General features: G+C 38.5%; 1 protein-coding gene across 1 annotated transcript in view; it reads left to right on the forward strand.

Moving 5' to 3' along the window:
- The window catches only part of MYO16 (myosin XVI), a 384,622-nt gene that overhangs the window by 118,981 nt on the left and 249,290 nt on the right, over window positions 1-16,351 (forward strand). Inside the window, exons 3-4 of the mRNA XM_075057405.1 lie at window positions 7,708-7,778; window positions 11,687-11,830. Of these exons, the coding sequence (XP_074913506.1) occupies window positions 7,708-7,778; window positions 11,687-11,830 (215 nt within the window). The remainder of the gene's footprint in view (window positions 1-7,707; window positions 7,779-11,686; window positions 11,831-16,351) is intronic.

Consider the following 16,351-nt stretch of genomic DNA (forward strand, 5'->3'; position numbering starts at 1 on the left):
TATAATAACCAACTGTAGCCTGCTGTTGATGTTCTTGGTGTTTTTAGTCACCTTTGTCAGGACATCCAGGAGAATCCGCACGTGGGAGATGGATAAAATATGTATAGAGAATGCAGTAAGTCACCTGAATGCTAAGATACTAGGTTCCTTTTTTTTTCTTTTTTTTTGTCTTTTTAACCTTAAAAACCCCTCACATAAGCTAGTTGGAAATGAAAGCTTTGGGAAAAGCCATATTTAAGGTCACTGTATGATCAACTACTTTCCCCTAAGGTTAACTGTAGAGTGTTCATCTTATGGTAAATTTTAAAAAGCTTTGTTTTTATTGTAATTTTATCTTACTAACAGAATTCAGAGTTCAGTCAGCTCTGTGCTACCAGTTTTTGATGACACAGCTATTTTGGCCTGGGAAGTAGCTATGCTGGCAAAACCCCTGCTGTGCTATCAGCTATGATGATAGAAGCAGTATTTTTAGTTAAGCATGTTATTTTGTGAGGTGATTTGAATCATTTTAGCAGTAGCTCTGTAATATATAGAGGTCTTAGTTACGGTGAAGTAAAATCACAGCATTATAAACAAGTAAGATGGACCTTACCACAGCAGTTTTCTCTCTGTTACCTGGCCCAATCTCTAGCTGGCTCTGGAAGCTAATTCAAAACAGAGGCAAAATGAGAGATGGCCACCATTGCCTAGTGACTCTGGGTGTGTCCCTTGCAGCAGTATCTTTGGGCCATAGAACTGAACGGCTACTTCCAATCTTTTCTAAATTACTGTGTTTTACACCACTGTTTTTCCGCATCACTCTAGGTATGGTATAGTCAGTGCATGTATTTGCAAGTAAATGATGAAAACTAGGGTCCTCCTGTTTGAAAGAGTAACTGTAAAGCAGGAAGGAGTTGGATACTGTGAACTGAAAAAGAAAGAAAAGAAGACTTCAGGAATAAATGTCCTACAAAAAAAGAAAAAAACCATATGTAGCAATTAAGTAATGTGACCCACTTATTTTGAAATCTTGTTCCTCTGAAATGATTTCAGTCTATGCTGCTTTTCCATGTAAATATCTGTGTTTTCAGAGTTTTAAAAACAGAGATGCTTTGCCTGCCATATCACAACTTAACTCAGGCATGTTGCGTTTGCTGCCCATTGTCACTTTTGTGTAAGGAGGTAAGTTAATTTGTTTCACTGTGCTTGGGCACTGTAAGAGGCACACACTAGCATTTTTTAGGCCATTAGATCTGTGGCCTTAATATTTTCCAGTGGAGGCACAGACTGCATTAAATTTCATGTATATAAAAATGAAATGGAAGAGGGTAATTTGCCTGAAGAAGTAGTTTTAAATTTAGCAGTTACTAAATAATCATAGTCCCTAAACTCATAAATTATTCTGGCTATGTCTACACTGATAGAAATATCTGCCCCACTGAGGGAACTGTGATGCTCCTCATGGATCTCATTGGAGTTTGGCTTAGTGTCTCTCTGGCCCAGAGACATAACTGTTACTTTTTATGTGGTTTTCCTGTTCAGGGTACCTCAGATAACAGGAGGGCTGTGCCCTCGACCTCCAGAGTGACAGTGCATTGCCAGGAAGCTGTCAGGGTTGCTGAATGCATGGGCATGGATGTGTAATAGTTGAGGGTGCAGGGCCTGGTGGGAAAGTAGCAGAGGACTGGGCAGAAAGGAAGGGACATACCTTGTCACGTGCCTACTGGTGCTGCTTGAAGTTTGCTCCCACAGTGGAGTGATCAAGCCCCTCAGCTGCTTCCAAGCCTGAGATCTGACTGATTTCTCCACAAAGAGAGCATGGGATAGAACTAACGTGTTTTGATCTGGGCCTAATGTTAAAGCTGGGAGAGATGTTGTCTGGGGCTGTAGGACTACCTTGGTCAGCCTGTTTCATTGGTGGTTTGGTTTGTTTCTTTTAAAGGTAGTGCTGTGTTGAGTGGAGGTCAGGAATCAGCCTGACAATTCACATCATACTTTCAAATGCAGCAGAGAATCAATAGCTCAGTTGCTTTGGGGTCATGGTAATCTGATTCCTGGCTCCCTGAAAAATTTATAAACCATGGGAGCTCTGCCAGGGAGGATGGAAGCATCAGCCCTATCCTCATCAGTGCTCTGTTCAAACAGTGGACAGTATAGCTTGGATATGCAAGGCTAAGGTTTTCAAATTCAGCCAGTATGGAAAAAGTCTTTTTCTTCTCTTCATTTCTGCATTCTGTGAATGGTGTAACACTTAGCTGTCCAAATTTTGTGCATATTTCCTTTATGGTTTGTTGTCTTTAATCTTTATGCAGCGAAGGTGGGAATTTATTTCCAGGAGTTCTTCAGAAAATGAGAAGATGGGTTTTGAACAAGTTTGACAGATGTTGCTAGTGGTCGCTGGAAATACTTCAAGGAGCGTGAGGCAAGTGGCAGTAATATGCAGCCTGAGATGGGAGGAGAATGGAATAATCCATTCCAGGAACAGCATGGTCTTAGCTAGGCTTCTGCAGCTAGTCATGTTTCTGCACATAATGAACAAGTAGAGCTTTCCAGCTGGAGTTATTCCTGCTAAACTAAAGAGGACAAAAATAGATGTTAACAGGAACAAAGTTTACACTAGCTAGCTGCTACTCCCCAGAAGAAGGATTGATAGAAACATAGACTGATACTCTACATCCAGCACAGCAGATGGCCAATGGTTAAGCTTTACATATGTTAGACACTTTTTTGTCTTTTCTGTTACTACTAAAACTGGATTTACTGTGAATGCAACATTGTCCAGCTCCTAAGTTTGCATTACCATCAGTAGCTGATCACTGGTGAATTACTGATAGCTCTGAGCCCTCTGAATTCATCTTCTAGGCTCTGCTGTCACTTCAGATCTTTACTACTTTTGTCTGCAGCGTGTGAGGTCGTAAGGTAGTTCTACGTGCCAGAGCAGGTAGGTACTATTCAGCATAGCAGAGCATAAGTACTGGTTATTGCTGTATATATAAAAATTCTTAACACATTACACAGCACAGTTACATAAAGCTGAATGAAACTAAAACATGTTAGGTAATTGTCACCTTGTCATGAGCCAGATGCTGTAACAGCTAAAAAAGTTAAAGCTCCAATCAAGCCAAGACAAGCCCAGACAAGGTAAACCTTACAGCCCTTGTCCCACTTGCGAATTTAGTACAAGACCTGTGGCTGGTAACAATCATGGCCATAGTGCCTTTACTGGATTAGAAGGCTACGTAATTAGTAGTAATCCAGCCAATGCAGCCAATGGAGTGTGGAAAGCTATTCAGCTCACTAGAGTAATTCAGTTAAAATTGTAACATCAGGGGTATGTAAAAGGCTACCTTGAGACTTTAACTTCCATGCTTTCTAAAACACCTTTAGATATGAAATGAGGTGTGAAATTCTACTCGTAGTTGATGATTTTGCATGTCAAATCTAAAAGACATCCTGTTCACACACAGGAAAGAAGGGCTTGAAAGTTTACTGAAAATTCTACTCTTGGTTTTATTTAAGTAGATGTCAGCTTCCTGCCTTAAAGCCTGTTTTCAGTCTCCTTTTCTGGAGACTTCTCTTCCGTGAAAGATTACAAATAAAACAAGTTTTAAAAGAAAGTATTGTGAAGACTTTGTTAAAAATTACGTGAATTAAGAGATAGCACTTCTGCAATATAGTTATCTATGACTTTCTGTCCTCATTAGGGCAATTCATCCCAAATTACTAGCAGTAACTAGAGTAGTTCTGTCAACAGGAAAAAATGAACATAGGTGAAGATTTTCCTACTGACTAGTAAAGTCTTAAGTGAATGACCTAAGCGAGTTGCAACGGTAGGAAGGGGGATTTTGCTTCTATGATCTTCTTTATTTTCTTTTTTGTGTGTGTGTGTGTTTTGCAGGGCGGATGAATTCAAGGAAAGAGAAATGTTTTTTACTTGCCTTTATATGCAGATGAACATAGCACATAATCCTGATTCAGAACAAAGACTCCTGCCCAGATGACAGGAGAGTTTATGTATCTTGCCCTGGTAGTCTTTGTGATGTAAATTTCCAAAAGCACTGATCAAGCTACATGCAGTAACGAGGAAAAATAAACCAGACAAAGAAAAGAACTACTGAGCTTTTATCCACTTACCCTATTTCTTTGTATGTGACTTGATAATTTGTTTATGGTCATAGTTATTTAATATTCTACTTCAAGATCAGAGTTTATCTATTAATTCTTTATGCTGTAATCTTGGTCTGCATTTCGGGGGGGGGGAGGGGAGCAAGGCAAAAACATTCATTCTTATGAATTTCATTCTCACCTCTAAAAATGGTCTGTGATTTTTTTTTTATTTTTTTTTTTTTTGTTTCAACAGCAAGGTGTTGCTAAATGGATCTGGAAAGGCATTACTTAATTTTACATAGCTTCTCTATAAGAACCAAGTCTTTGGGGCTTTGATGGAACAAAGAGGCTCAACAAATTGTCCATATTTTCTACATCCAAGCAGTCACAGGCTCTTTCTGTCACTTGGTTACTATTTTAGGCTCCAGATGAAATTCTTGTGGAATACTTTCAGAAATGCAGTTTCCCAACCCTCTGACCTTCCTGTGTGTCCTGCTTCTGCCAAAAGAGAGGAATGTTCATCCTCTGTCTTTGCTTACAAGGACCTACCCAAAAGCCAGTTTTGGTGATCCCAAGACTCTTAATGATTGAGTTCATCTCAATGACCCAAGAAGAAACTGCATTTTATTTTTGCTGGGGTTATTTTGTGCTATTACAGTCAGTTCCCGGATGCAGAAGTAGCCAGAGGTAAATGATGTGCAAATCCTTTTGCAAATGGGGGAAGGGAGCAGAGCTTTGTGGTTGGCTCCTTAATCTGCTTATCCCATCTTGTACAAACACAGACTAAGGATGTTATTTAATTATCAGCCTTAGTCAACATAAGACTTCTGCCACCAAAATGCAGTGTGCTTTCTCTGCCCCCGTGTCATGTGTGCATTTGTATCCTCTGTGCTGTACTATGCAGTCAGTCACATTGATGGGGCCAAAAACTAACCCTGCCAGGAAAGGGGGGGTGGGCAGGGAAGGCTTACTGGACTTAGTGGTCCAGTTGAATGTGCAGCTGCATAGGTGAGGAGAGCTGGCAGGAGGGAAGAGTGGGCCTTGTAGTGGGTAACATGCCTTCCCCCTTCTGACAGCAGTGCAGTGCGTGAGAATACACCATAGAGATGGCATTTTCAGAGTTAGGTACTCTCACCACTGTCATCCGTTAAAGCCTTCTTGAGCACAGAATTATGGCAGTTTTGTAATTCCTGCAAATCATGCTTTTAAGGACTATCTGCCTTAATTCCTGTATTTGCAAATAAGACTATCATTGCAGGTGGAACCAAGCCATAGTTCACGTTTTTAACCTACACACAGAGTCCGTAAGAAAGAATGATATGTAAAAACACTGTATTAATTGGCTGAGAGACCGAAATGGGTGTAATTTTATTCTTTTTCCCTGAAAAGTAGGGATGGAGGAAGGGGAGCAACTTGGAGTGTGAGTTTGTTGAGGTGAAATCCTGATGGGATTGGCAGAATGAAATTATTTTCGGAGCCTTAAGAAATCTTCTGTTATATGGAATTTGTATTTTCTGGCTTGCTAAAGAAATAGCATAACATAGCAACGTTGAAAATACTAACTCTTGAGGAGGATGTAGCTGCACACCTATTTAAGGAGGGAGGATTTACAGTAAGGTCTTTACTCACTAAAACCTGATGTAGAGGAAGCATCTTCACATGTGGTCAGCAATTTAGGTACTAAAAGAAGGAAGGAACTTAGTTCTGCACCTTTATTTTTAATGGTCTCTGTCTGGATGTGGACCACTGTGTACTTTAGTATTGGATTTATGGATCGGAGGGCAGAAAGAAATACTGTGCTTTTTGTCGTCATCTATTTTTCCCAAGATCATGAAAATTTTTAAATATTTCTCCATCCTCCCACTCTGCTTCAGTGCTTTTCGTCTTGCTTGGCAGTTGTTGTACAGTTCATTTATTCCGTCTTACTAAATGTTTCACTTCTACTTTTGGCAGATGTTCTGGGGACAACAGTGACTTCTAATAGTAGTTAACTTTCAAAGCGGCATTTGCCAGAATGAAGAAGTCTTTTACAGTTACGTAAATTAAATGAAGCAAAGCCTTTGGTGAGGAGAGATACGTACTGTGGAACTATTAAATAAAGTATGATTATTAACAAATTATGAATTTATACAATGGTTTGGATTGATGTTTGATTTTCAAAGTTTAAAAAAGAACAAAACATTAAATGGATTTGTATAACTGTTACAAATATTTGTCCAATATACCAGTGTTTACTGTGTGTGAACTATTTAGTAAGAATGATGCTAAGTCTTTAATTTTACATACTTGACAACATTTAGCCAAATTTTCTTTCTTAGACTGAATTTTTCTAAGGCACCTGGTCAAAAATCATTCAACACTTTCAGAAAACATGGCTTGTGTAAATTGACAATATTTGAAAACAAAATTGACCCCTTTCAAATAGGTCAACTGAATGTTTGAATGCTGTAAGAAGTTTAAATGTACAGTGAAGATGGGATTTGCAAGATATTCTATTCCCATACAAAATACGCATGGGCATGGAGGAGATGGTGTTACATGAGTCTCTTGACAGATTCACATAAGTTGGAAGAGCCTTGAGACAAATTTATGGCCCTCCTGTAGGACAGATGTTGCAGTGGAGCAGATTTCTGGGGTACTCAAAATCTAAAATTTGTTTGCAGACCTTTGCACAACTCTGTCCAGGAATCTTAACTAGGAATTAAAACCAGGATTTGCAGATGACAGAGGCAGAACCAGCTATGTTCTTACACAGGAAACATTGACAGTTATTCTCCTGGAGGGAGGCCTTTTAAAAGGGTTCTTCATATCAGTTTAGTGAAGACAGGGTTGCAGTGCCAGTGTGGATTCCCCTGATAATGTCTGGCATTGTTTCTGTGCAATTCTGCTCCAGGAATGAATGCTGGTAGCATGAGTTAGTCAATGCTTTGATTCTGAGTGAAAAGGTTATAAAGGCAATAAAGACCATGGGGGAAAAAGTGCTGAATTTTCACACTTGAGTGAGCACCAATATGAAGGGTTGTGGTTTTGCTTGTGTTTGTAAGCTTGTTTTCATATCAGAGGGTTTTGATACATGTACCTGCGAGTGGAGTTTGACTCCAAATATCATTTTAAGAATTATGCTGCATCAGCGATCTGACAATGCACTGGAAAAGTTGAGTGCAGATTGTTTAGCTTTGGTATGATGATTAATTTCAAGTGATATAAGTTATGAATGCTAGTTTCAATTATTTACAGAAAAAGCCAACAAATCTCATGGGAATTCTACAAAGTAAAATAAAACCAGTTGACTATTATTTTGCTCCCAAATAAACTAATCAGGTGATTGTGACCTTGAGACAGGGTCTCTCCTCCAGCTCTCCCCTCTCCTACGTACAGAACTGATGTGCTCATCTGTCTGTTTGAGAAGTCCTTGATACTGTTCATATTTAACATCATTATTAAAGGTCCTTTGCTTTTGGGCTTAGCCATTAAAATAGATGAGATGGGAAATGCTGACATGAGAGGTTTGTATGTATTATTAGATCTCTTAATGAAGATGATGAAGAATCAGCCTATTAACAGCTCAGAATTAGGTATATTGCTCCTTAATTCTTGTTCCTCTTTTGCTTGGTATTTCAGTGCTGCGGCTACTGAAGGATGGTGCTGACCCTCATACACTTGTTTCCTCAGGAGGCTCTTTGCTCCATCTGGTAAGAGTGATTGAAGATTAGTGTTAGTGACTATGTATAAATATGGTGGGATACTGAGTATCAGATTGGGTATATTAACAAAAAGAAAGGCTTAGCAATAATTTTTTATCTACGCTGCCCTCTGTGGTGATGATGATTGCATCCAGCTATGCATGTGAAATAAATGGTCATTTTCAAATTGCTTACGAAAGGGTGAATCTTGTCTTAGGAATGGTAACTAATAAAGTAGAATTAAAGGTTTTATTTATAAATTATCTGTGCAGTAAGAAAGAACGAAGGAAGTATTGCTTGATTCTGAAGATAGAATTCTGTGGTTCAGAGATTCACAGATCCTATATGAAAACCACCATGATGTAATGTTTCTTTTGGTTTTGTGCATAATTTCTTGCACCAATTTTCTGTATGTTGATATTTAACAAGTTATCTGCATTTAGTTTATTATTATTTGCATAGTAATTTAGATTAAGTAGTTGGAAGGTAAAAGGAAAACAGTTTGTATACAATGATGAAAAGAGAAGCAAGGTGTTAGGGCATGTGGAGGAAAGACTGACAGGCAAACAGAAATGAAATACTGCAGAGGTAAAATTTGGGCTTTGCTGAAGCCAATGGCAAAACTCATCATAAATTCCCAATTTATGGGAATTTATTTATCATTCCCAATGATCCTTTAATTTGGTCTGTGATGCTTCAATTGCAGACATGCTTTCTATTCAATGTGAAACTATTTTAAGATACTTGGATCCAACTTTGTTGCATAATGCTGCTAAAATGAATGTGACTTCACAAATACAAGGGCATAACAGACACAGTGAAAAGTCTGGAGGAGTTTTTCATTTTAGAGCAGTTGGATTAAGTTTCTCCCAGTATGTACACAAAATAGAGTGATTTCTTGATGAAAAAAAGGATCCTATAATATTACTGGACTCCGGCACACCTGCAATGATGCTCTTGCAAGATGTAGTGTTTCCCTTGTGTAATTAATCTGTTTTCCATCTCCCTGGCCATGCTGCTTATCAAGGACTTTGGAAATAGAGTCCTGGGTAAGTGGAGGGTGCAGTAATGAGTTGGAACAGAGAAAATTTAAGTTCTCTTTTCTCTCCTCCAACTATTTGCCTGCTACAAAGGTGCTCAATCACTCTCTAAAAATGCAGCCCATACGAGTTGTTAATCTTTGTGATGCCCAAAGCAGAGGCATCCCAAATCTTATCCTGTGCTGAAAGCCCTAGGAGACAATCAGTGTGGCTGATGTGACATATGTCTCACTGGCATTTTAAAATAGAAGAAAGATCGATCCATCTTCAGGGATTTTAGGTTGCTTTGTCTATCTAGTTCAGCAGATGCATACTTCTTAACTGCAGTTGAAATGTGTCTTTTTACGTTTCTTGATCTTCTGCATTATGCCCCAATTCACTGTCACATTCAGTATCTCCATTGGTGCCTGCTGCTTCACAGGTACACTTACGCTTTAAAAGGAGGGAAAAATTCTGCAGGTAGAAATTTGCAATAGAGAACTGTGTGTAACCTACTGCCTCAGTTTGGTACTGTAAGTACTTGTAAGTACTCACAATTCATCTACAGGAAAATGCTGGTCCTATTGGAGATAGGGGTAAACCTGATTTCAATGAAACTTGGATTTGACCCTGGTTTGGGAGCAGTACAGATAGGAGAGTCATGATACAGGGAAACAGATAAACCATGTTTATTTTTCTACAAGAACTCATGATAGTAATTTACCATACATCTTTTTCATATTTTTAAAGCGCACTCAGATCCATTCTAAGTGCTACTTTTACTACTATAATTTTATGTAAGCTGCTTTCTTCAAAGGGAAGCCCGATCAGTGTTCATTCTTTCTAGTTGTGGAGTAAATGTTTTTATTCCAGAATGAATGGAAAATACATTTATCTTCACATCTTACTTAAAATCTGATTCATGATGCAATTCCTTTTTCTTTTTCCATTTCTGTTAACTTAACCCAATGTGATGTATTTCTAAAAAAAAAAATCAAATGTGACACTTCATAAAGATTCTGTTGCTATCTCTGTAGACAGTATCCCAATACTCTTGAATCTCAGGGAAGCCATTGGACTCCATGAGAGGAGAAGTACCAAAAAGAGAGTACTTGCCTGGGTTCCTCATTCAGTGGGAAGCAGGTAGTGTCATATCAATTCATGTAGACAATCACCCAACCCACCCTAGTAACAGAGTATATGACTGCCAATTTTCTCCTGAAACTTGGACTGAGATTGCCCAATTGCTTCACAAAAATCCATTAAACAAGCATCAATGAGCAGCAGCAGTTAAATTGCTGCTACAAATCTAGGCTGTTTTCAAACTGGTAACTAATCACAAAAGGCTATGTATCTATTATTAATACACAAAATGGCTCAGTGACATCTGTAATTTCTTTTGTATGGAAGCTTTCTAGAAATTTTTTGCTTAACAATGCCTTGAAAATGTGATTGGTATGAGATTAAATGATCTGTATTATAAAATGTCATATCTCTGATTTGTTAAAATTTGAACATGAACAGCTCAATGTAAGTTATAGTACAGATAACAGTGAATGATACTGATGCAACAAAACTGTTTCTACAGCTGTCAGATATATATCAGAACTAAATTTCTGTTCTATAATGTAATGGCCAGTATGTTGTGTTTGGAAATCATTTAAAACAGGGCTGCTTTTTGGCCTCAGAGTTCAATTTTCATCTTCTCAGTTATATATATTTATGATCACAGTAGTACATGCAGCTCCTACATTTAGTTGAGTATCTCAGTTATGTCTTGACTTCACAGTGGAATCCAGTTAAGCATTTTTCCTTCTTCCCCTTTTCCTCCAGCGTCCTGGCTTCCATGCCAGATTAATACAGATCAGCAAACCGGATGCCATGGTGTGGTTCCACATGTGATGCAGACATAACAGCATAATTATTTAACCCTCACTTGCAAATTATCTACAGATTTCACTGTATTTGTACTCTCAGTGTATATGTGTACTCTTGGGGGCAGGGAAATATTCCACAGCTTTAAATATTGGAAGAGACATAGATATAGTAAAGATAATATTCAAAGCATCTAAGTATCTAATACAGAAAATTAGTCTCCCTGTAGCCTCTCTCCAGTGGAGAAAGAGAGAGAATCCTTCTCTAAAGAGTTAACTGAGCATGTATGTCAGGCCAGAGTTAGGATCTTAACTTGGATGCTCTGATTGTCTTTTAAAGTATTATCTGTAAGCACATCCATAAAAAGTCACAGATGTGACAGAGGAGTAAGCTCAAAACAATGGCTAAGCCAGTTTCTTCTCTGCCAAAATTAGTGACTCTCATCAAAACAAAACAAAGTATGCAAATACACGTGTGCAGACCTCCCCACCTCCAACATACCCTTAGTGTGCAGACTATTTTTCTGTCAGAGAGACTTGAATAGGAATCAGTATAGTTTGTGGATTGGAAATAGGAGTGGGTGTGGAGAGGTGTGTGTTATTGCTATGAACTGCACAAAAGGCAGAAGTTCATGTACATGTGGACATACGTATGTGTGGGTGTACATATACTTAGATGCTACTGCTCATGATGAGATCATCATGCACTGATGCCTGTGCACTGATTTGGAATGATGATATTGAACTGAAGGAAGGCCTCATCCTTACCGTAGATTTCAGCAGATTTCATATAGTGGTTTTTCACAGGCAATAAGGGATTCTGTGAATGATGCACATGGAACTTGTAGTCTCCCCAAAACTATTTCTGTAGATTCATCAGCTGTTGTCCCCTACAATCACAGCAGTTTAACTACAGTGCATCATCTGCTCAATTTAAATGTCAAATGAAGCAAAAATTGTATGTAATAAATTCATTTGTACGCTGAGTAAAACGCCATCCCTAATCTGCTCTTCTTTCTACTAGTGTGCCCGCTATGATAATGCGTTTGCTGCAGAAATTTTAATTGACAGAGGAATAAATGTAAATCATCAAGATGAGGACTTCTGGACATCAATGCATGTAGCCTGTGCATGTGATAATCCTGATATTGTCTTGCTACTGCTGCTGGTAAGTAAAGCAATCCAGTGCTTTGTGTGCTTGAAAAGGAAACAGAATGTAACACCACAAGGTCTGAAGCTGCTGTATGAATGCAATATATTACTACTAATCATATCAGTGAAAGCATATATTGTGTGTGTTTGTTTCTTCACATTGTTCTGGTGCTCAGGATTTTTAGAAGGCATATAGTGAAGCATTTTTAGGCCTTCAACAAGAATACAGTATAAACATCAATGTCAAGTCTCTCCTATCTCTTCCCTGTGGTCAGGAGCATATATCTCTGATAAGCACTCAGTCCCAAATGGGATATTCGGATAATTCATTTCTCCTTGTTACTTTCTGTTAAGGGTTGAGTTCACAGACAATCTTATCAAAAACTCCTTCTTAAAAACAAGTATTTACTCAACTATGGTCAGTATTCAAAAAGAAGTGTTTGTGGACATGGTCAAAATGAAGCTAATTTAATATTTGTCTAAACAACTTTTTGAAGCAGAGTTTACCCAACATAGTGATAGATGTGGCATTCACCCATTGTAGAGAGCAGCTTTGTTCATGTTGTGCTTCCATTCCTAGAATCACAGCCTTTAGTTTTACACCAGGTTGTTAATGCAGCTCTTTATCCCAGTTAATTTTGTACTGCTCTTGTGAACAGTTGCTGCACTACTGCTTTCATCTGACACGATTTTTTTTAATCTATTTGTATAATTTAAAAATCTGTATCGCACTTCTAGTGGTCTTCATGTTTCTTTGGCTGAGACAGGATAGTGACTTGTTATTCATCAGCTTAGCTGTGGTAGCTCACTATTTCTGTCCTCTGGTACATAGCAAAGATGAAAGTAAAGCTTGTTAGCTGAAATGAGAGCTAGGAGGGGCTGTAGCTGTTCGTAATGTGATAATCTGCTATCATATCCTGTTGGAAGACTGTTGAATTGTAGGCACCGTTTTTGGAATAAAGGCAGAATGAAATGCATGAAGGTATTTCTCTCCATCCCAGTATTTTACTCAAGGTGGTATAGCTTTCCAGGGACATACTTGTCTTCTCCATTTTGTAGCTGTCAGCTGAGGGGATGGGGTGGGGGCGGGGCAGGCATTGGACAGTACAGCTGGGAAAAATATCCCATGTCTGCTGAAGAGTCAGCCAATGAAGAACTTGCCCCCAAGGCAGCTGCTAGCACATGAGGAAATGTAGAGATCAAAGGTAATCTGTAGAGGTCTGGTTGCTATACATGCAAATGAGGTGGTAAAGGTCAGATTCATCAATTGTTGCCTGACTGCATCAGTGTTGGGCGTTTTCCTCTTGGGGTATGGGACAGTTTCGGTGGATGTTGTATGAAGGAGGCTCCTGTAGCAGGTTGAGGAGAGTGCTGAAAAGTGCCTTTTATTTAAGAACAAAGATGCATAGGCTTGTATACGTTTGTGCCCACATGAAAACTCCAAGAGTATGAAAAGCAGCCAGATTCATGAGAAGCACCTGCTCCGTCTTTCCTCACTGTCTTTTGAAGGCACAGGACAGCCTGACAGCAGTTCTATCCTGTTGGGGAGTGGGCCTTTTCCGTCATCTCTGGACATGTTGCAACATTGTGTTTTGAATTAATTTCCTGTACTTGTTTTATATTGAATTGAAACACTAGCTAAGATTTGTAACTTCATATCCAAAGTGCTTTCTCCTGTTGAAAGTGCTACCCCAGTTACAGAATGTCCAGGCACCGGTACTTGGACACTGCCAGTGCTTCGTTAGGTGGAGGACAGCGTTTAGTCAGCTCTGTGTCAGGTTAGATGGGTGTAGCTTTTCACTGGTACCCATTGCTTGCAGTCTAATTGTTGCTCCACAATATACGCTTTCTAGCTTCAAATACTTTTAATTGATACCTAAGACTGGTCAACCTTCAGTTCACTTCTGTACTATTCATACTACCATCTGATATAGTAACATTCATACTGTTGCAGTTCAGTAAATTAACCTCAGATACTCTACTGCCTGAGTAGATAGGTAAAAATAACACTGTGTAGAACCTTACTTTTTTCTTTTTTTCTTCATTTTTCTTCAGTCTAACAGCATTATTTATTGTAATGAATTCTCTGTTCTAAGAATCAGCACTGGCTCATAAAAAAGGCAAAGGAGGTCAAGCTGTTCAGCTGTTCCACCTCCTCCCCCTGCTCTTCCACCACAAAGTATTTGATAATGGAAAAAATATAACTGGTCAAATTCTGATTTGTGTTTCTGCAATTCCATGATATATTTAATTGACCTACTGTTGTCTGTCTATTTTCGAAACATGGTGTTTAGGTACTTATTAAAAGGCTCACAATCATATTGAGCTCCTATGTTTAGTTCCTTTTCTCAAGATAACTATCATTGTGGTATGAACTACAGGTTTCTTTATGACTTGCTGTTACACTTTAATTTCAGAGCATGTCACAGGTAGTTCATCATTGATCTGTACTGTTGGGCTCACACATAACTTGTTGCTAGTCATGAGTTTTCTTTTTTAATGTATCTTTGGTTTTGGTTTTGGGGGTGGTTCTTTTCCCTTCTCCCCACTCCCAAATAGTCATGGAATCTTCTGATGTTGACTGAGCTAAGGTTTAGAGCAGCAGAGAAAAAGAAAGGTGAGAATGCATTTTTATAGTGTAATTCACTTTATTTTACCATCATCAGGAGACACCTTTTAGTGGGCAACATGAACATAATGTTTTCACCATCTGTAATGCAGAACTTGTCAAATGAAACTAGGAAGGCGGAGACAGTATTCTAGTGTTTTTACAGCACTTTGCACAGTGGAGATTTATTCTTTTATAGTCCTGAAGGCATTACTATAATAAATGTGGCAGTTAATTAACTAGAATGACTGAGAGCAGTACTGCATCCTCAGGAATTTTTACTTGTAGATAAAGTTTGGGAGTAGAAAGACATTCTTAATATATTCTTTTTACTGACCTTACTAGGAAAAGCAAATGTAACTACTGTCTGCCAACCATTTAAATGTGTTTCATCATTTGCTTTTTGCAACCTAGAATTGAAGCACAAAATACAATGCTGGCATAGAGGGCTAAAAGTACAATTGTTCAAAAAAAGTTGAGGGTAAGTGGTTTTTTTTCCTCTCTCCTCTTTCTAAGAACTTAGGAAAACCTGTGCTCAGCAGTGTGCAAAAGGGAGTTACACTCGAATCATTCATTAGACTTATAGTCACCAACAGTAGATGAATGGTGTTAGAGTATTTTAACAATATAGTGCTATCCACTGTATGTGTAATCCAAACTTGCTGATCCGCCTCTGCAAAATTCTTTATGCCATGAGAATAAACTGTATGATATGACAGTAAAGGAACATTAAAAATCAAATAGGAGGAATATAGAGAGTACCAGATACTTTCAGTAAGACTGAAATGTGGTTTGTCCTTCAAAGACCTTAATATATTATTACTTAATATTTCCCCAGTTTGGGGGATAATTTTTACAGAAATGATAGCATCACAGTATAGACCTCTCACTATTTCATATAGAGAGATTTGGGAAAAAAAAAAGTTTAATATAGGGTTTGTTTTTGCGTAACATTAAAAGGCCATCTCTAAATGTTTCTGTGATTTTTGAGTTAGTTTTAAAAGTGTTAGACCCAATTAATTTACTTGAATTCATGAGTGTCAACTTTATTGGACTGAAATTGAAAGCAGTATTTTTTTCATGCTGTATTTTTTAAGCTAGGTTGACTGGATGTCATTTTAGAGCCTATCAAGTAACTTCAGGGTCAACTTCTCACTGGGAACTAGACTACACTTACAAGAATTTTTGGTAGAAGACAGTGAAAAAGTATCAAGAAATACTGCATAAACATTTTGGCCAAAATGTTCGTGCTGGTAAAATGTGAAAAGTGTAATCAAGCCCTGTGCTGGCGTTCCAGCTTGGGACTTGAATTTTCTTTTTTTCTTATAAGCCACATAGCTTTCTCTTATCAACTGTGTCTGTTCCTGCTCTGTCTTTTTGTAGCCTGGCCTGTTGCTCAAAGTGTAGGTCTGTGACATGCTCCTTCAAGTTCTTGTGATCGTTAGGATGTCTGTGTTATCTAGAAACTTCCATCTTCCTTTGTCCTTGTTTTCTTGGGCTCTCAAATTGTTGCCAGAGATACTGAGAAGGATTTTGGTGCAAATATGGTGTTCCCAGGAAGTGCTGGGTGTTGTAGGCCACCACAACAAAAACAAGTAACAGAGTATGTGGAGTGTGGAACTTACTAGGGAAGAGGTGGGATAAAAGGTGGATTTCACAGTCTCCCATCTCATGACAAGGAGCCAATATAGTATTTAAGGCCCTGCGAGGGTAGATAGTGATTTCTGCTTCCTCAGCTTGTGCTTGAGGTACCCCACGCCTTACAGGCCGTGTGTTGGAGAATCTGGTGAAGTTGTATATTAGACATGTGGATGGAAGCAGTTTTTATCATGCTACAGACTGAGTACTAAGCAAAAATCTGGTTTATGTGGGAGCAGTACAGCTGTGTCTGTATTCTTATGATGGAATCATATACAGATTCCAAATGTA

This window comes from Buteo buteo, chromosome 25 (assembly GCF_964188355.1).
Source record: "Buteo buteo chromosome 25, bButBut1.hap1.1, whole genome shotgun sequence".
Taxonomy (NCBI): domain Eukaryota; kingdom Metazoa; phylum Chordata; class Aves; order Accipitriformes; family Accipitridae; genus Buteo; species Buteo buteo.